Raw genomic sequence first — 20,370 nt, 5'->3', positions numbered from 1 at the left:
CAAGGCCGCATCACATCCGTCAGAAAAATCATTGCAACTCCGCTCGTACTGAACTGATTCTAAATATTCTTGCGATGGTGAATTATTGAGACAATGAGCTTCGTTAGTGAATCCATTCCATGGCTATATAAAAAAGTTTTGCAAGACTTCTTAAATGAACGTAATACCCTCAAATCAATTCATGATTTTTTAAGGATAAAAGTTTGTTGTGGCGACTTATATGCTCTAAGTATAATAAATTTTGAAATGCAACATAATTTCTTGGTTATCACTCGCATCCTACCGAAAGTCAAATTCTGCTACTACTCGAAGTTGTTTCGACTTCTTTTGAACGGAAAAAAAAGGCATTTGCATAGAGGCCATATTTCAATTTTTAACGAATATTGTACAGGTTAGTTAGGTCATGATAAAGATGCCCATTTTTCTTTATATACATTTAAACCTGGATATAACAAAATTGGCAAAGTTCTGGAAAAATTCGTTATAAAGACAATTTCATTATATTGAAAAATAACAAAAACGCCGACCAAGGTGAAATACACAAAACTTGAAAAGACATTTCGGCTCCCCACATGGGAGCCTTGTTCACAGTGACTGCAAATGGCGTAGTGCGCTCTTCATTATATGCAGGTTCGGTACGAAAAGTAGAAAAATAAATGCTCAAATTAAGCAAAAGGGGAGCTGAAGACATAGCTAACCCAAAACACTTATTGAGCCGTAAAGAAACTGCATTATAATTGAAATAGCAATTTTTTGGACACTTCGGCGTGTTTTCGTAGCTGCCGCCATGTTTTGTCTTAATCGATAATGTGCCCCTGCGCACCGTAACTTTCACGAGTGGGTAGAAGCATGTGAGTGCTGCTGAAGCAGAGATCAAATGAGGCAGCTCATCTCTTATCGCCTGGAGGGCGCATACAATAAAATCTCTCCAAGTGTTAGAAGTGCTGTCGAATAATACTTAAACAGAAAGGAAACCACCCGTCTTGAACGAGCAAGAAAAAATAGGGGGTTCACCCCAGTAGTAACAGTGATCTTTGATTTCAAGGGCGAGGTCGCGATCACTGGCGCGTGCGCTATCTAGGCAAGCATCAGCGCTCTTTCAATGCGAAGAGACTGTGAAAAGAGCACTTCTCTCTGGAGTGGCCGTATTTGCTTACACCAAGGTTTTGTAAAAGTTCCATGTTATCCAAACCAAAAGAGTTTGCTGCCAGCCTTACTTTATAGAACGTTACAATTTGTTGCTATCGCATTCATCGCATTGCATTTCAAAGTGCCGTCATGTTGTTGCTAGAGCTAGTCAGCTAATTGCGAAGGCTATGGTCCTGCGAACTCGCGACTCGACGCATGACAGGAAACACGTTACGCGTCGACGTCTACCTTCGTAGATGTGTAGTCACTGTAGCCTCTAAGAGCATGCATCAGCGCCTAATCTTACATCGCCTCGGAATTGTTGACTCATCTGTAAAAAGAAAGAGCTGAACGTCGTAAGGAGCCACACCATGCACGGGAAGTGAAGCCACACATGTGCGCGTTTCGTCGAAAATGAAGAGCGAACAACGACGTGGATACCACGGAAAATTCTTTAGCAAAGTGTTCTCCATATGCAGCGCGGCCCCACATATGTAACGCTCAATAAAAGCATGGCACTGACAACGCGAAAGTAGTTTTCTTTCTTTGTTTTTGCTTTGAAGAAAAGGGAAGGGCACATCTGCACATGCGGGCGGCCGTGGCAGCAAGAACGACAGCAACGCCCGCTCGTGTGGCGCAGGCCCACTTGCCTGCATTGAGCACTCGTTCTCTCGTGAAAGTCACTGGGTTGATGAGCGCGGCGTTACCACTTCGTGCTTTGTCGGCGACAGGGCAAGTGTGAAGGATACATGCTCGTACCAAAATGACGAAACTCGGAGGAAAACTTCTAGTTGTCCTCGATGAAAACTTGTTATATCATAGATGTCTTCCACTATTTCTTTGTTACATAGAGGTCACAAATGCATGTGCTTCTATGGGGTAACAGTGGGGAATAGAAAAACTTCGTTATATAGAGGAGTTTGCTATATGGAGGTTCGTTATAAGCAGGTTTAACTGTATTCGAATTCTATTCAAAGTTATGCAACCGAAATCTCTATTTGCTTCGAATTCGCTTTGAACCTAAAATTTACTATTCGCCCAAGCCTATGCAACAGCCATGTGGGCTAGGAGCTGGAGTTATCAAAATCAAATGGTGACAGTGGATGCAGCTGAACCATGCTTGGTAGAAACAGAGAGGCCGATGAATTCGACATCCTGGTGGAGCCCTCTACACAGGTAGTCGTCAAGACATAGCAGCGGGGACGACGGCGAAGCCATGCAACAAGGATACAAGCACGGGATTAGCAGAGATAAATTCCGCCCACTTCTGACACCATGTTCAGCTGATCCGGCGAGTACCGACACATCAGCCGAGTCTCCGGGCAGACAAGTGGTGTCTTGTTTTATTAGCAGCCCTTGTTATAGAAAGCAGTACATCATGCGCTGCCAACTGGCAGTACTGTTTTACACCATATGACTTGTACCGCCATCTAGAAGTACTGCCATACACTACACTTCTGCCGCAGTCTTTGTGTTCTATGTCATTGTTTCCAAACGCTTTATGCAAAAGAGCTGTAATATATTTCATGCTTTACTGGTATCAGCGGCTCTTATCACTTGATGCATACTTGCAATCGGCAATCTGCATGTAGTTAAGTGTAGTTGGCTGCATGTACTGAACATATTCACGAGATCCTGGACACGCACCAAAATGCCTGATATATATGCTAGGAGGCATTAAACATGTTTTCGATGTGGCCTTGGCGATCCGACTGTTTGAGCACCATCATGAATCTATTTCTTTGGACTGCCCGATTTCTCTGAGAATTTTGCGGTTTTGCACATAGCTGGCACTGTACTTAGTTCCAAGTGTTGATCGATGAAGCTGCTAGCACGTACATGAGCTTTTGGCTGATCATGGTGTTCGTAATGCGGTCTTTGTCGTGGGTGGTGGTTGCAATGGCCGCTCTAATTTCTTGTTTTCTAATAGGTGTCGGAGCAGGATCTCCACAGGTGTTGTTGGCCTTGATGCGGTCTATTCAGCTGCCTGGGTGCATGTGTAATAACCAATGCAAGGCGATATGTCCCTCTTATGTGGTGGAGTCCAGGATAGCTTTGAGTATTGCCATGTCTTTGGCCATATTACCAAGGGAGTCGCAGAAAATGTACCACTATGCTGGGCTAAGTTGCATAACATTTTCTTCTGTTTCCGCTATTATTTTCACCATTCCTGTCCTCAGCATTCTGTTGTTCGTCTACACTTTCCAGTGAAAAATAATCCCCATTTGGTATTCCATAATTGTAGCAAATGGGTATCCACCTCCAGGGTCTGTCGTGATGGCTATTTCTTTAGTGTGTGTTTTTGTCAATGAAATGAGTGAGACACCAATGTGCCTACAGTGAGATACGGGTTAATAGGAAAATGGTACCGTGCTTATAAGAGACAAGACTTGCTTTTCAGAGCATGCCTCTTATAAAGGGCTTTTACTGTAGTTATTTTGAGTGATCACACATACCAGTCATTATGCTTAAAGTTTCTATGTAGTGCTTCAATCCCCAAGCGCTGTATATACGGCGATTGGAAACCTTGAGTCGATTTGCCTATAACTTGGCAATGGCTGGCATCAAACAACTAGTCAAAATTGTAAAATTTAATGGCAACATGGCTGAATGTGTTGTAAGCATAATAGGATGTCAGTTACTTGCCACATCTGATCTGATCTGAAGTTGCCAGCACATCACTGATAATCTGCACAGATCAAGCACGTAGCCAGAAATTTTTTCCGGGGGTGGGAGGGAGGGGGCACCATTTGATGTCAGGAGGGGCACCCTCATAAAATGGCCATTTTTCACTCTCTATGCCATGGCGAAAAAAATTTCGGGGAAGAGGGGGGCACGTGCCCGGTGTACCACCCCCTGGCTACACTCTGGCACAGATCCACTGCACACCTCTTTCATGTCGGTTTGTTGACATCTGATATCTTGCAGTGCACCAGGAGCAATGAAGCTGCACAACCTGATCAACAAGCTAAAGAAGTGGATCAAGATCCTGGAAGCCAAGACAAAGCTGTTGCCCAAGTAAGTGACATGGTTTTGCTATTGGCTCACCTGGCTATCCTGCTTGGCTCCAGCATCGCCAGTAATTTGCCTTTCCCTTAGTCATGCTGCAATTCTGAATGGCATTTTAAAATGGCATCGAGTCATCCAAGTACACCCAAATCCAATTTTAATGAACTTGTATTTTACATGAAAATAATATCAAAAAAGTTTGTTACAAAGGTATATTCCTAACACTTTATTGCAAAACTATTCTTCATTTGCTTCTGTTATAACCAATAGTTGTGGGGATCTGAGGCGCGCCCGCGACCATTTCGCGGGCATTCCGCCATAGGGCCACACCCTTTTGCTTTTCTGCTCTGCTAACACCACGTGACGATAGATGGCGCCACTGCGGGTGGCACGAGTTACGTGCGCGCCGAGGGAGCTGGGCTTTCTCCTCCGTGGTTGGCGCCAGGTCAGCTCATGTTTTTCTTCGTCCGCGTCCCCTTTGGGAATTGCTGGATTGTAGACTGCCTGGGGTGGCCTTGGGAACCTCGGCAGGCGTGTTTACTTGAGTGCTAGCTTCGGTAGTGTACGCGAAGCCCACAGGGGTGCCTAGTGCTTGAAGTGGTCGTACCACACCGAGCCGCACTTGCCGTAGGCCTACGTGTACGAGGTTTGCCCTAACACTCGCGACCAGGCCCAGTGGCCATCGTAAGAGTGCGCAGCATAGCCGCGAGGGACCTTTTCTCGACCGGCGTGTCAAAGTTCGCCATTGCCAGCTGCGACGTGCTCACGGTTTCCTCTTATTGTGAACGTCTGCGTGCGGGTGCCTTTGCTCCCCACGTCCAGGGAGCGGACGTTGTACTGTTGTTTGGGGTGCCGCCAAAGGCAAGAAATTGTTGTGTGTTTTGTATTGGAACACTGTGTGTTTGCGGCGCCGCGCTAAACGCCTTATTAGTTGAGCGCGCGCGGAGCGGTACGCTACACGCGAGTAAGTGACGAAGTCGCGGCCCTGTGGCTCGCTAAGCGTGAACCCTCGGTGATCATCCGCTACGGTGAGTAGCGGGGTCACCATATAGTTCACTATAGTAATACCTTGTTAACTCAGAGTTATAAAGCCAGAGAAAATTTTGAGATAAGCAAAGCTGCACGGATTGCTGGGAAAAATCGAGCGCTTTAAAAACAATCAGTACTACCCACCAGCTCTTCAGCAGCAGCTTCTGATCTTTCTTCTTCTTCATCATCATCATCATCATCAGCCTGACTACGTCCACTGCAGGATAAAGGCCTCCCCCATGTTCCACCAGTTAACTCGGTCCTTTGCTTGCTGCTGCCAATTTATACCCGCAAACTTCTTAATCTCATCTGCCCACCTATTCTTGTCTCCCCCTAACCCACTTGCCTTCTCCGGGAATTCGTTTAGTTAGCCTTAATGACTTCTTCTTATAAAGGTTTAAAAGTGAAAAAAATAAATAATGAAACGTACAACATGCTACATTGACTTGCAGTAAGCAGCTAGCAAGCCTCTTTCTATGTAGTGATGCACGAAAGAATGCCCATTCATACATCTTCACTACTGTTTACTACGTCGTTTGTTCTTTTAGTGCAAGATGCATAATAATGTATGGCTGTTATGCAGTCTTCAGTGAAGTGCTTGGGACCTGTATTGTATTCAGATTACTTTATTGCAGGGCATCTGCACTGTATCTTTCACAATGGCACATACTGTACACATTCAGCATAAGAGAGTCTTTATGAAACTTATTATTGAAGATTTACAAGTTTTAATTTACTTGTATCAGGTCACTGCTAATCGAGGAGAAGTGCCGCTTCTTGAGCAACTTCTCTCAGCAGACAGCTGATGTGGCTCTACCTGGCGAATTCCTGATGCCAAAGGTAAGTTTTCTGGCATTTTCTGCCAAGTGGTAACAGCAAGAATATACCTTGCATGTCATGCTTCGGGATAGGGCTGCCGCATGTATTGCTTGTAAATAATGCATGTAGTTTTTCAGAGTTCTAAATGAATGTCTGTCAAAAAATCAAGGGTCTCGTGATAATAATAGCCCACTTGAAGTTTGGTTTATTGTTCTTTTATATTCCTGCATAATGATCGCACCCTGAACATTCATCCAGAGGGGGAGCAGTTGCACTGCCACACTTGCCGTTTTGTGAAGTGACCACTGGGTTTAGAGACTGTAGATGCATGTCATCAAGGCATAAAAGCAAAGCATGCATTGACGCTGAAGAGCAGGGAAATTATCACTGGTCTTCTAAGTGAATTCACACCATAATATGCAGTGCAATAGGGGTGCGTGCTTCTATTGACTGACTTGTGAAACTAATGGCGTTCCATAAAACCTTTCTCACCACAGCCAGAGCTCACCAAAGAAATAATAAAAGTAAACACTTTTTATACAGTGCTGGGGTGTAACGTTCACATGTAATGTAAATCGCCATATAAGCAAAACACTATTTTCCAGAGACTGCAAATGAGCAAGATTTGTAGGACCAGCAGCTGCGGCATTCCGAGAATCGAGTGGCGGTCCACCTGCGCAAATTGCGCCATTTCGCTACAATTTCATGTCCCTGTGCCTTGTTACCCACATTCAAGTAAAGCTTGCAATATCTGTGTTAAAGTTCTGTTTTACACAACATCGTACCATTTATCTCCCCAAAATATTTTTAGTCGCAACAAACACTACTATAGCTTTTCGTAATGAAACTGGTGTCCTGTACTCAATCCATTTCAGTAATGCGCTTTTTGTTATTACACTCTAACCTCATTATAACAAACTCTCATCTTACATGAAAATGAGTTTGTTATATCCCAAAATTTGTTATAAAGGATTATTGTTTAGACTAAATCTATTGCGAGACTGTTTTTTATTTACTCCGTTCCGGATTCGTTATATCAAGGTTTGAGTGTATATTCAGCCTAGTCGTAGTCGCTGCGTACTTCTGTGTTGCTGAAAGTTCAGCATGCTGTCGACTGTCTCTTATTTGTTAGCGGACTGGTGATAACACATAGGGAAGGGATTTTTTTCGTTCACTAGTCACTTTGTGTGCTGTAATGTAGCCACCACAGCCAAGCGGCATTAGCTATTGGCACTGCGTGCTGTAAATGCCGTCTACATGCAAATGAAGACTCTGCTATGCAAAAAGTTTGTATGACATTTCAGGGGGTAATCAAAGGCCTCTAGATCGTGCTGTGCAACATTCTTCAGTATGCCTACTATAAAGTTAAGCTTATATGCCCCCTGAGAGCAGTCTCTGGCACAATGTGGTGCAACTACTGCTCGTGTACATCCAAGTGCTCGTCGTGCATTTTGATTGCAAAGCGTACTTAACTCAGGTGGCTAGACACCATAAGAAAAGTTTATTCATAGCTGTTCTTGCACTATACGTTGTTATGCTTTGAGTATTCTGAGCTGTGCATGCATGGATTGTTATGGATATAGAACGCTCTTTATTTACATTTTATTTGGCTGTTCTAGTTGTCATAAACTTAGTTTTCTCGCTAGGCAATGACCCTTTATCGTGTCCGACAGCCTTATTCCTGCTTTAATTTATGCTTTTGGTCGTTTGCGTTGCCTCTTTTTCCCCTGCTCCGAAATGTACTTATGGCTGCTCCAAGGACCTTTTCCGGTTCTCTAAAATATACTTTTTGTTGCTCGAAAAGCAGTTTTTTCTGCTCCAAAAAAATGCTTCTCGCTGCTCCGAGAACTTGTTCTAAAATGTCCTCAGCCAATCACATCACTGTGCTGGGCTTAACTTGCATGCTAGGCTTAATGAGCAACCATACTCTGTCTCAAAAAGTTCTTTCCAGCAGTGTCAAAGCTTCAGGGCCTCTTAGCCAATAAGAAGAACGATTAGCTCCTCGACATGTATTCATTCGCTTCGCGTAATCTGCTCGGCGTCTCCCACGCTTCTGCTCTCATGCGTAGAGTGAGCAAAGCAAACAGCATCGCTGAAAACAAAACGGCTGCACCCATCGCAGCTGTTGTCCTCCACTTTAAATTTATGAAGTCATCATCATGTGGTGTGTAACCCATAAGCTACACACACATGCTTGTATTTGCTTTACGTTAATGTTTTGATGCTTCGACAGCAATGTATTCATTGCCATATTGCTTTAATTCCAAGAACCACTGTGAAATATTCAATGCGTTGGGTTTAGCAGGCGTGACTTCATTGTTTCTTTGGTGTGCGTTGATTGTGTAAAGTAGGGTTTTACGGAATGCCACCTGTACACAAAATTTTTCGTTGAGTAGTAGTAAACCGCCTTGGTGCAACAAATGTGGGGACAAGCTCTCCACATGCTTGTGGAGTGTTGCTAAACTGAGCATGAGAGAAAAAAAATCATTTTCTTGTAATTTACACCCAGCATTGTCTCTTAGCACAAAACCATTTTTCAGCATTGCATGCATTCTGAGCTTCTTGAAAGGTACTTTTACATTGCCGATTATAGGCCCAAGACACTCTCAAACATGGCCTCTCTAGGGAGGCTGATGTGAGATCGCACTTACCAAGCGCACATCTCTATGCCCTTGGGCGCAAGGGCTTAGCAAGGCTGTTTTGCCCACAGCAATGGACTTTTTTCAAGCACACTAGCGCCGCCCGCGGGCGTGCAACCTCTTATGGGAAAAGTTGGTACGCTGTAGCAGCCGCTGCGACTAGCGTGCAGGCTTCATGCTTTTTGTTTTTATTGTGCCAGTGCTTCTCAGGTCAAGTGAACTCGGCAAGGTGTGATATATTACTGTGTGATTCACTCACAAACTTCAGTGTTAGGGTGCAATGACCTGTCTATGATTCGCACTTGTTGCCCCGATCCACCAGCATGAGCGGCACAGAAAAGTCAGTTATTATTACTATTATCTAGCATCAGTCTGTCTTCGGCATAAATAAAAAACAGTGCAACTCCGTTGCCTAAAAGGTGCAAGCACTGACCAACAAGAGCGAGTCTTCCACTCTTGTTGGCTTGCCTCTGTATTGAGGCGGGCGCGTTGGCGACAATCCGCCAGGCGAGAAATCAGGTGCTCACTCGATGACAATGACAAGTTCATAGGGACGTCAAAAAAAGAGATGTCGAGCGGAGATGTCTGTTAATGGCCATGGACGAGAAAGAATGGGGAATAGCCCGTGGTGCGCTGCATAGCGGTATTGTACTCAAAAGAAGTCAGGAATGGCAGGATGGTATCCTAGTTGGTGTGGTCGGCGTTGATATACATAGATATATCTGTCAAAGTTCGATGAAAGCGCTCTGTGAGGCCGTTATTCTGGGGATGGTAGCTGGAAGTCGTCTTATGAATCGTGTTACATGCGTGGAGGACTTGTTCAAGTAGTTTCGAAAGAAACACCTTGCCGCGGTCGCTCAGTAGGATGCGTGGTGCACCATGTCTTAGAAAGATTGCCTCCAGAAAAAATGTGGCAATGTCCTCTGCTGATCCTGAAGGAAGTGCAGCTGTTTCGGCGTACCGTGTTAAGTGGTCAACTGCTGTGACAATTCAGCGATTGCCGCTAGCTGATATTGGTAGTGGTCCGTAGAGGTCAATGCTAATGACATTGAAGGGAGCGTCAGGACACAGGAGAGGTTGTAGGAGACCGGCCGGGGAGGAAGTGGGTCGCTTGCGGCGTTGGCAGAGTAAGCACGACGCAACATATCGTACTACGCAGGTAGATAGCCCAGGCCAAGCAAAACGACTGTGGATGCGTTCATGGGTTTTTTGGAAACCGAGATGACCAGCCTTGGGGTCATCGTGAAATGCCTCCAAAATCTGCGCCCTTAGGAAATGAGGAGCAACAGGAACCCACTGCTGTCCTTCAGGGTGGAAGACAAAAGCGGTAAAGGATTGAGTTTTCAGTCTTGACGTTCCGCAGCTGTCGATGGGCGCAGGCGTTGGGAGGAAGAGAGAAGCCTTGAAGGCGCTGCATTATAGAGCGACAGTAAGGGTTGCTGCGTTAGTAGAATGCAAACGCCTCGTTGCCAAAGGCAGAAAGAAAGTCTACAGCAGCGAGTGAATGAACTGACGGCGACGTGTTGATGGGTTCACTCACAGTTGGCGACAGGCCAAAAGTGCCTGATGGGGATGGTAAAGGACAGCGGCTAAGGGCATCGCATCGTTGTGTTTCGTGCCGGATTTGTAGGTAACGTCAAACTCGTATTCTTGGAGATGAAGTATCTAGCGACCGAGACGTCCAGACAAATTCTTCAACGTTGACAACCAGCACAAAGCGTGGTGGTCAGTGACGACGGTAAAGTGGCGGCCGTGAAGATATGGTCGAAACTTCTGGATGGCCCAGACAACAGTGAGACACTCCTGCTCGGTGATGGTTGTGGGGTCTCGACGAGGCTAGCGCCTCGCCATGCTCTTGGAGTGAACGGACACAGCAGACGCGGTCGGTACAAACCAACAACATATATTTATTTAACTAATTTACAACGACAATATCGTCCGCCAACTGATACATCAGTCGTTATCAACACGCTAAAACATCCTTACACACAATTGCCAAACACTCAAACAACATAACACAAGAGTACACAAAAAGCAGCGTCGCCAACGCTTGACTTACCACGTGGGCCCCCCCGATGCGCAGGCCCGCGGTGCCGTGCACAGAGGACCCATGCTAGAAAGAACCCTTCGCGGCAACTGCCACGTGCATAAGAGGCTCGCTCAACTCTCGCCCGCCACCAAGGCCTGCCTTCCGCCAGGGGTCACCGCCAGCGCTACCACTCTACCAACAGTGGTACTCAACGCGAACACGTCATCTATCGCTTGGCAGTCGTCACCCGATATGCGGCCTTAGGGCGAGACACGTGAGCCACACGGCGCAAACAACTTCACAGAGGGTGTCAGCACCCCCCACATGGTGTAGTTTTTCTCTGCTGCCGTGAGGGTGCGACTAGCGTATGTGATCACACGTTCGCCATAAGCTCTGTTTGTTGCAAAAATACAGTGCCGAGTCTGTGTCCGCTGGCATCAGTATGGAGGAGAATGGGTGCGGCATTATCAAAATTGCAAAGCACTGGCTCAGACGTGAGGGCACGTTTCAAGGTGTCAAAAGCCATTTGGCATTTGTCCGACTATACGTATGACGCTCCCGAAGAAAAGAGTTAAAGTGGCGCAGCAATGGTGGCGAAGTCTCGTATAAAGTGCCGGAAGTACAACGCAAGGCCAAGAAAGCTTTGTAGCACTTTGGCACGTTGAGGCACCGGAAAGTGAAGAACGGCGGTAATCTTGTCGGGATCAGGCCGAATTCCATCTTTGCTGACGAGATGTCAGAGTACTTTAATACTTTTGCTTGCAAAGTGGCAGTTTTTGGTGTTGAGCTGAAGGCCAGCAGCTGTGAGACACGTCAGAACTTCATCTAGGCGCTGCGAGTGCTGTTTGAATGTTAAAGAAAATATGACGATGTCGTCAAGGTAACATAAGCATGTTTTCCACTTAAGGGGAGACGCGGGTCTTAGAATGGTGAAAAATGGCCAAAAAGTCGATTTTGAGAAAATGCGATATTTCAAATTTTTAGACCTATAAGCACATGTCCTCAAATTGTGAACGCTGAATTCGATTAACAAATGGATTAAAATTGATTGTGAAGTCGCCACGGAAGCCACAAAACAACCCATGGCAGGTCGAATTCGTTCAAACTTCTAGCGCGTGCCGCCGGCGAGGCAATTGGCCGATTGCCGCCATCTCGGGCTTGTTTTGAAGCTGATTCCTTTGTGCGCATTTTGCCACCCTTAAAAATAGCGTCGCTTAAACAGAACGGCTGCCCTCGCCCCTTTTTCGAAGCCCCCCTTCCGGGCCGCTGATTGACCGGAGTGCGCGCGCAGCAGGCGAGCCCCCTGTTCCTCGCTTCCCATTGGCTGATGCGGGCAAAGTTGCCCGCGCTTTTTTTATATTGTTCGTCGACCGCCGGTTCCCGTTCGCGCACGTTATTCGTCTGCTTCCCGCACGTACCTGCTTGTGCTACGCGACCGACGCACCGACTTTCCGTCTTTTGCCGGTATGATTGGAGACGCTAGTCTAAAGAAGAAGACGCGCCAAGCGTACGGCAAGAAACGGAGGCGCCCGTGGAACGCCCGCCAGAAGAAAGCAGCCGACAACGTGCAGCCGATTTCACCCAATGCCGTCGAAGCGGCGCATTCCGACGACGGCGCGCAGCCGCGGCCGCTTGTGTCCGAAGCGGTGCACTCTCCTGTGCCTTGCAGCAGCACCTCATCGGATTGTGTCGTCGTCAGATCGTCATCTTGCATTTCCAGCAGCATCCTAGACCGCATTGACATGGCGTTTTATTCGGCGGACGAGTTTGCTCAGTGCGCGAGAAATGCAGTGGGCATGAAGGCATCACTCGCATCGCAGTGCACGACGAAACGCAAGTTCGAGTTACTAGATATTGATCTGGTGGATGGTGGCTAAGAAAAGGGGACAGAATTTGTTATTGTTGATCTGGCGGCGATACGCTCGTCATTTAGACTTGTCGCGTGCCCAGAATGCGGTGAAAGAAGCGTCACTATTTCAAAGGGCAAGAAAGAGTATGGGCTGTGTTCGAAGCTCATAGTCACGTGCGGTAGTTGTGACTTTCGCGAAGAGTGTTTTTCGTCCCCACGTATAGCCGACGAAACCGGCGCCAAAATAAGGCCGTTTGAACTTAATATGCATGCCATGAAGGCCATCAACAGTATCGGCAAGGAGGCAACAGCTCTGTCGGACTTCGTTGGGATGAATATTTCGCATCGAGGGCTTCACCACAAGAGTTACCAAAGCCACATGAATATAATGAAAGAAGCCTGCTGTGCGGCTGCTGCCAAATGCGAAGCGGCATGCGTTGCTCGCGTCAAGGAGCTCTATGCGAAGTTCGGCAAAGCCCCCGGAAACATCGACGTCATTTATGACGGCACCTGGCTTACGCGTGGACATAGCTCGCATATATGTGTTGGCTGCATTATTGAGATCTATAGTGGCCTCGTGATAGACCATATCGTGCTATCGAACTTTTGCCTGGCTTGCACCAGAGGACCCAAGGAAGGAGAAGCAGGACATTCTGCCTGGCTCATTCAGCATGCCCCTCTGTGCCAGAAGAATGTTGATTGTAATGCTGGCCAAATGGAAGTGGAGGCAGCACTACGCTTGTTTGAGCGGTCACTTGAAAAGCACAAGCTTCGTTATACGACAATGCTGTCGGACGGCGAGAGCAGGACATTCCATGCACTCACAGAAAAAGAGGTGTACGGCTTCATAAAGGTGGCCAAAAAGGACTGCATAAATCATGTACACAAGCGTATGGGAGCTGCCTTACGTACCCTTGTAGAGAAAAAAAAAAGCTCATGGTGGCTCACTTGGTGGAGAGGGCAGACTTATGCAACAAAAGATAAAGAAGATCACCTCATACTATGGCTACGCATTGAGAAGCAACAGGAACGATGTTCCAGGTATGCAGAAGGCTGCTCTAGCAACTTTTAACCAAATGTCTTCAACTGACGAGGCACCAAAGCATGACCTTTGCCTTGAAGGCCCTGAATCCTGGTGCAAATTTCAGAGAGCTCGTGCGAAAAATGAGAAGCCGCCACCACACAAGGTCAGCCTGCCTGATTTCGTAACTGAGGCATTGGAGCCTGTGTTTAGGCGGCTGAGCGACAATGCCCTCTTGGAAAGGTGCAGCGATGGGATCACCCAGAACCCAAGTGAGAGCCTGCACGCTATGATTTGGCAGCAGGCCCCCAAAACTCAGCATGCATCCTTGCGGAACATTGAAAGGGCAGTTGCCGAAACCATCAGCCGCTTCAACCAAGGCACAACCAAAAGCAACGTGGAAATTGCCGAGAAGCTGGGCTACAGCGCTGGCAATTACTTGGTGTGTCGCAGCCTTGAGAAGGACAAGGGCAGGCTGCAAAAGTCGCGAAGAGAGCATCTCGACAGCAGTTCAAGAAAGGAAAGACTTTCAAAGTGTCACAAGCCAGCAGGGGACTCTGCTTACAGCCCTGGTCTGCTGTAAACAGTCATGATGGCAAATAGTGAGAATTTTCGCAAAAATAAATATTCTTTGTTTTAGACCTAAACATTGTGTAAATCTATTGTCTATCCAAGGACAACATTAATGCATGATTTTTTTTGTGTTCCTTTCACTTGCAAGGCACTGGAAGGACCACAAAGTAAAAAAATAATAATTCTCATGCTGAGTCAATGACTATTTTATAGTTCTAGAACAAGCTGTGAGCAGTATTCTGGGTGGGTACAGTGAAATTTAGCATGGCCATTTATCCTATAATATAGAGCTACAGAAAGATGTCATTAATATCGCTGTAGCTTCACTTTAGCAAAAGTTAAAGTTGCTAGAAACTTCAAACGCGTTTTTCTCAGTTCGATGTTTTTGCACATTGCACTCGGCCTTACAGGGGTTTTTCCTATGTTAAACTTGAGTGAATGCGACAAAGTTGGTATCATTTTATTCGACTTGACATGATCTAGGGGGTGATGCTATTTCTATTTCTCTAGCATCACTTCAAAAATTATCATTGAAGATTTTAGTGAGAGAAATTTATTGTAATATAGTGACCATAAGTGTTCGTCCGTTTTCTTGCTTATAAAATGCCTTCAAATGGATAAAAATAGCATCACCCCCTACAGCAAGTCTCCAGCATTGGGATTATGCATTCACTTTTTGGATTTAGCAAGAATAAATTGCCAAGAAGTCCCGTAAGAAGTACGCAATTACCTAAGATTCAGACCTTTATATTTTCTAAACCACTTGAAATATTAAGAAACAAATTAGATATTTGAAATCAGCATGAAAAACTAGCTTAGGTAGTGAAGTTTGGTCAAGATTGAGCAAAAAAATAAAAAACAAATTTTAGAAACCACGTTGCCCCTTAAGGCCCCACAATACAGTGTCTATCATTCGTTCAAACGTTCCTGGCACGTTGCAGAGGCCGAAAGGCATGACGTTAAATTCGTAAAGTTCATGCTGAGATTTGGGTGCACGTTAAAGAACCGCAGATGGTCAAAATTACCAGAGCCCTCCACTACTGCGTTTCTCATAATAATATGGTGGTTTTGGGCCGTTAAACCCCACATATCAATCAATCAATAAAATCGTAAAGGCCGTCGGGTGTGGCAAAGGCAGTTTTTTTCTTGTCATTCTCGTGCATTGGAATTTGCCTATAACCGGAGCGCAGGTCAAGGCTCGAAAAATATTCTGCTCCTTGTAAGGGATCTAAGGCATCATCAATGCGAAGCAAGGAATGTTCGTCTTTTCTGGTTACTTTTTTTAATGTGCGGTACTCAACGCAAAATCGCACCGAGTCGTCTTTTTTTCGCACGAGAACGACAGGTGACGACCAAAGGCTTGTGGAGGGGCGGATGATGTTTTGCCTGAGCTTATCAGCAACGTGCCTGTCGATGATCTCGCGTTTGCTGTAAAAAACACGGTATGGTCGACGATGGACAATAGAAGTTCCATCGCTGTGTATGCGATGAGCCACCGCAGAAGTCTGGCTTAGAGCAGTGGAATATACGTCGAAAGAAGATTTATGCTTAGACAACAACGCTGTAGTTCGTCTGCTTGCGGGGGAGTAAGATCCGTGCTGATAGCATTGACCAGAGCCGTGGTAGGTGGAGCATCTGCTGGTATTGAACGTGATTGCACCAGACTGGTATCCGAAGCTACTACAGAGATAGGTTGTGTATCCACGCTGGAAACTACAACAGTGCCCTTGGTAAGCAGAATCGGCTTATTGGTGATATTCAGTACAGCGAGAAAGGCAGTGCCGTTGGAGAAGCGGACAAGACTCGATGAAAGTGCAATCCCTCTGGATAGACTTCGGGCTGATGGAGTGACTAGGACGTCACCGTAGTCAATGGAGTCGGACAAAACCGTGATAACGTGCTCGTGGTTAGGTGGCACAAGGAAGTCATTGGCTGCTCGTAGGCGGTTAGGTGATGATTTCGGGGAGATATCATCTGTCTCGCGTATGTATGAGTCGTTGTCGACAAGAGATAGAATCAGCAGCATCAGAAAGAAAGTCCCATCCTAAAATAAGCATAAAAGCACAAAAAAGCACAAGAAGCCAACACGGCAAACTGAATATGATGGCGGATCCCATCAATGAAAACTCTAACGGTGCACTGTGCTGATGGCTATATCTGCGAGTCATTTGCGCTACGTAAGACAGTGCCAGTATAAGGTGTGGTAACCTTACGTAGACGAGAACACAAATCCGCATGAATAACAGAAATAGCAGCCCCCGTGTCCACCAATGCTTGAACTGGTACCCCTTCAGCATACACAAATAACAAATTGCCTGGGCCCTCTGGAGGTCTTGGTGTTTGTTCGAGGGATGCAGCTTCCTCTCCAAAAACTGCACCAGCTAGTTTTCCGAGTGGTAGTCGGAAGTATGTGCAGCCGGTCTCAGAGGAGATGTTGAGCGTGGCAGAGGTGAAGGGGACCGGTGGCGTCCGGGATAGCAGGGGCGAGGTGCGGCGAGATGAGAAGTCGGAGAGAAGGAACGTGTCGTAGGACGGCGCTGGTACTGGTTCCAGGATGGCTTCGAATCTCTTTCGTAAACATCGTAGCCACGGCGTTTGTCCTGCTGGCGCTTGCGGCAAAATCGTGAAATATAACCCTGAATGCCACAATAGTAATATATTGGGTGAGGGGAGCGACAGGGGGCATAGAGTGCTGGAGCTGTCACAGGCGCTGGTACTGGCGCTGGGACAGGCAAATGTGGTGCAAATGCTGCTACGTTGGACTGCACAGGAACAGGATACGCGTGCTGAACCAAGGCAGGTATCATGGCAGCAACTTGTGCATACGTCATGGGTGGCGTTAATGGCGTCGGAGTGTTCGATGGTAGAGCTCCAGCCATGAATGAGAGCTCCTCTTTGATGATGTCGCACAGACCAGCAGATGGAGAGTGTGTTGTAATGGGCTTGCTATGTTATCTACCACCGCCTGAGCCAGCACGTGACGTGCCAACAACCGAGCGTCATGTGTTTCCCCGCTCTTTCTTCCTTCCCAACTCCCTCTCCCTTCCTATTACTGTGTTCATGATGAATAAACGGGTCAGTCTCCAGCGCTGGTCTCGCCTGTTGTTCACGCATGTGTGTGCGCCGGCTATGCAACAGTGGCGACGAGGATGGGATTGAAACCCATGACGAAAAAGAACACGGCGAGAAAAACCACGGTACGGCATTTCAAGAACCTGCCACAGTGACGACGGCAGCCATGGCCCACCACCAACTTCCCGAGTATGATGGCGAGCGGGACAACTGGAAAGCGTACGTCATCAAGGCAGAGGCTTATTTCGAGGCAACGGGGGTTACCGACACAGCAAAAAAAGGGGCGTTGCTCGTAGCAGCGTTAAACACGAGGACTGTGCAGATTCTGACGGGACAAGTTGCTCCGAAGAAACCCAACAGCCTAACCTACGAAGAAGTCGTTGCAGTGCTGGATGAAGTTGCTCCGAAGAAACCCAACAGCCTAACCTACGAAGAAGTCGTTGCAGTGCTGGATGAATATTTCGACCCGAAGCGCCACGAGATAACGGAAAGCTTCCGGTTCTTCAGTCGATGTCATCACGACGGTGAGCCTTTGCAACATTTCCTTGTCGACCTCCGACGCATTGCAGACAACTGCAATTTTGGCAGCATGCTGGAACGAATGCTCCGCGACCGTATAGTCTGTGGCGTCAGATCAAAAGCCTTGCAAAAACAGCTACTGGCAAAGCCAAACTTAACCTTGGAAGAGGCCGAAGCGATAGCACTATCAGCCAAAACGGCAGAAGATGACGCAAATAAGATATCGGGTGATGCAACTACCGTACTGAATGTTGGCACGCAAAGCGTGTTAACGAACGAGCCTGCGCTAAAATGCGGACGCTGCGGAAGTAAGAAGCATAACAGCCACGCTTGCGGCTGGGCCAAGAGTAGGTGCTATCGCTGTGGTAGGCCGGGCCATCTTCCGAAAATGTGTTCGAGCGACGCGCCGAGGAAACGTGAAAGCGGGCAGACGCACGGCATGCGTGGACGAGCACTGGCGGTGGCGGAAGACCGTGGGGAGGGGAACGTAGACGAAGCCTTGCACCTCTGGACTTTGACTTCATCCCGGAAGTGGCAGTTAGAACCCCCAATCCACAGGACATTCACGTGGTGCGGCGTTGACATGCCAATGCTGATAGACGCGGGTTGATAGACCCACAATTGGACATGAAGGTAGCCTACAAGGGTGCCGTAGTAGACTGCTCCTTGGTAGTATTAAATTGTCCCGGTCCTAGTCTATGAGGAAGGAACCTAATTTTTCAGTTGAGCAATGCAGGGTCACCTGTCCTTAACTTGACTGCGGAAGCCGGATCGCCAACGAGTCTCCCGGCCATGGACGACATCGTAAACGAGTTTCAAGACATTTTCAGCGCGGAACTCGGCTGTATCAGCGGTCCCCCTGTGCACCTTCAACTCAAGGAAAGAGCTACACCCAAGTTCTGTAAGGCACGATCCATTCCTTTCGCTCTCCGTGATAAGGTTTCTCAAGAACTTGACAGACTCATAGCAATTGGGGTGTTATCACCGGTAGCGCATGCGGAGTGGGCTACGCCCATTGTGCCCGTCTTAAAAAAAGACGGAACAGTTCGAATTTGCGTCAATTGCAAGATCACGTTAAATCTTGTATGCGAACTGGAGCAGTACCCATTGCCGGTGATTGATGATATGTTTGCATGCCTAGACGGCAGAGAGTACTTCAGCACTCTCGACTTACATGACGCGTATAATCAAGTACCGCTTGACGAAGAATCGCAGAAGTTATGCGTAATTAACACACATCGAGGGCTATTTTGCTTCAAGAGGCTGCCTTTTGGCATAGCGTCTGCCCCAGCCATCTTCCAGCGAAAAATCGAAACAGTCCTGCAGGGGCTACAAGGCGTACAAGCTTATCTCGATGATGTGTTGGTTGCGGAGCGACAGGGAAGCAGCGAGACCCTGCGAACGGTACTGCAGCGTTTCCGTCAGCACGGTGTAAAACTCCGGCTAGACAAATGCAAATTTAGTCAGCCTTCAGTCACGTACTTAAGGCACCAAATCGACAAAAACGGCCTACACCCCACTGAGAAACGTGTGGAAGCAATCGCCCAGGCTCCTAGCCCGACAAATGTGCAGGAACTACGCTCATTTCTGGGCATGCTGTCATATTACTCCAAGTTCCTGCCGAATATGTCATCTTTGCTTGCACCTTTGTACCAGTTGCTTGGCGAAAATGCGCGTTGGGTCTGGGGAGAAGCTCAACCAACAGCCTTTTCCAATGCAAAGCAGTGCCTACTTGCGGCAGGGGTGCTCGTTCACTACGACCCCGAAAAGCCATTAAAGCTGGAGTGTGACCCTTCGGCGCATGGCATTGGTGCCGTGTTGTTTCATACGGATGGAAAAGAGAACCGGCCCATAGGCTTCCGTTCGCGAACGCTGACTACTGCTGAGCGGAATTACTCCCAGCTAGAATGTGAGGCCTTGGCCCTTGTTTTTGGGGTGTCGAAATTTCGCGACTATCTCCTCAACAGAGATTTTACCTTGGTCACAGATCACCAGCCCCTACTGGGCCTGCTGAAAGCGGAGAAGCCGACGCCAGCGTTGGCCGCAGCACGAATACTGCGCTGGGCTCTCTACTTTGGTGGATTTCACTACAAGCTTCAGTATTCGCCCGGTAAGTTGCTACCAAACGCCGACACCCTCAGCTGGCTACCGCTGCAGACTCCAGTTCTACCGTCAAGAAGCGAACCCCCAGAGTATGTTTCCGCTCTAGCAAGTTTCGATGATCGTACTGTGTCTGTCGAAGAACTTCAAGCTCTAACTGCGCGGGACCTCTTACTAGCAAGGGTCGTGGAGTACACCAAGCAAGGCTGGCCGAAACATGTAAAGGACAGAGAGTTGGTGCCTTTCTCGGACCGCTGGTTAGAGCTATCCGTAGCTCATGGGTTGTTATACTGGGGTCATCGAGTTCTTGTTCCCACAAAAGCACGAGAACGGGTGCTATATATGCTGCATGAGACACATCAAGGGTCATCGGCAATGAAGGCTGTCACCAGATCGTCATTCTGGTGGCCGGGACTAGACCGAGAGATAGAACACCTTTCAGCGTCGTGCCACAACTGCGTGCAAAACCTTCTTATGCCAGCCTCTGCTCAACCAGTGAGTTGGCCAGCAGTTAAGGAAAAATGGTCCAGGCTGCACGCCGATTTCGCCGGGCCGATCGCAGGCAGCATGATACTGGTAGTCA

At 47.4% G+C, this 20,370-nt stretch overlaps 1 protein-coding gene across 7 annotated transcripts in view; it reads left to right on the top strand.

Annotated features, from left to right (window-relative positions):
* The window catches only part of Nipped-A (Transcription-associated protein Nipped-A), a 991,444-nt gene that overhangs the window by 903,419 nt on the left and 67,655 nt on the right, over positions 1-20,370 (top strand). For all 7 annotated transcript variants that reach the window (XM_075869412.1, XM_075869408.1, XM_075869400.1 and 4 more), the window contains 2 exons: positions 4,057-4,146; positions 5,913-6,006. In XM_075869412.1, coding sequence (XP_075725527.1) covers positions 4,057-4,146; positions 5,913-6,006 — 184 coding nt within the window. The remainder of the gene's footprint in view (positions 1-4,056; positions 4,147-5,912; positions 6,007-20,370) is intronic.

Source organism: Rhipicephalus microplus, chromosome 1, assembly GCF_043290135.1.
Source record: "Rhipicephalus microplus isolate Deutch F79 chromosome 1, USDA_Rmic, whole genome shotgun sequence".
NCBI lineage: Eukaryota > Metazoa > Arthropoda > Arachnida > Ixodida > Ixodidae > Rhipicephalus > Rhipicephalus microplus.
Note: the sequence above shows the minus strand (reverse complement) of the source record. Positions and strands in the feature narration are given on the sequence as shown.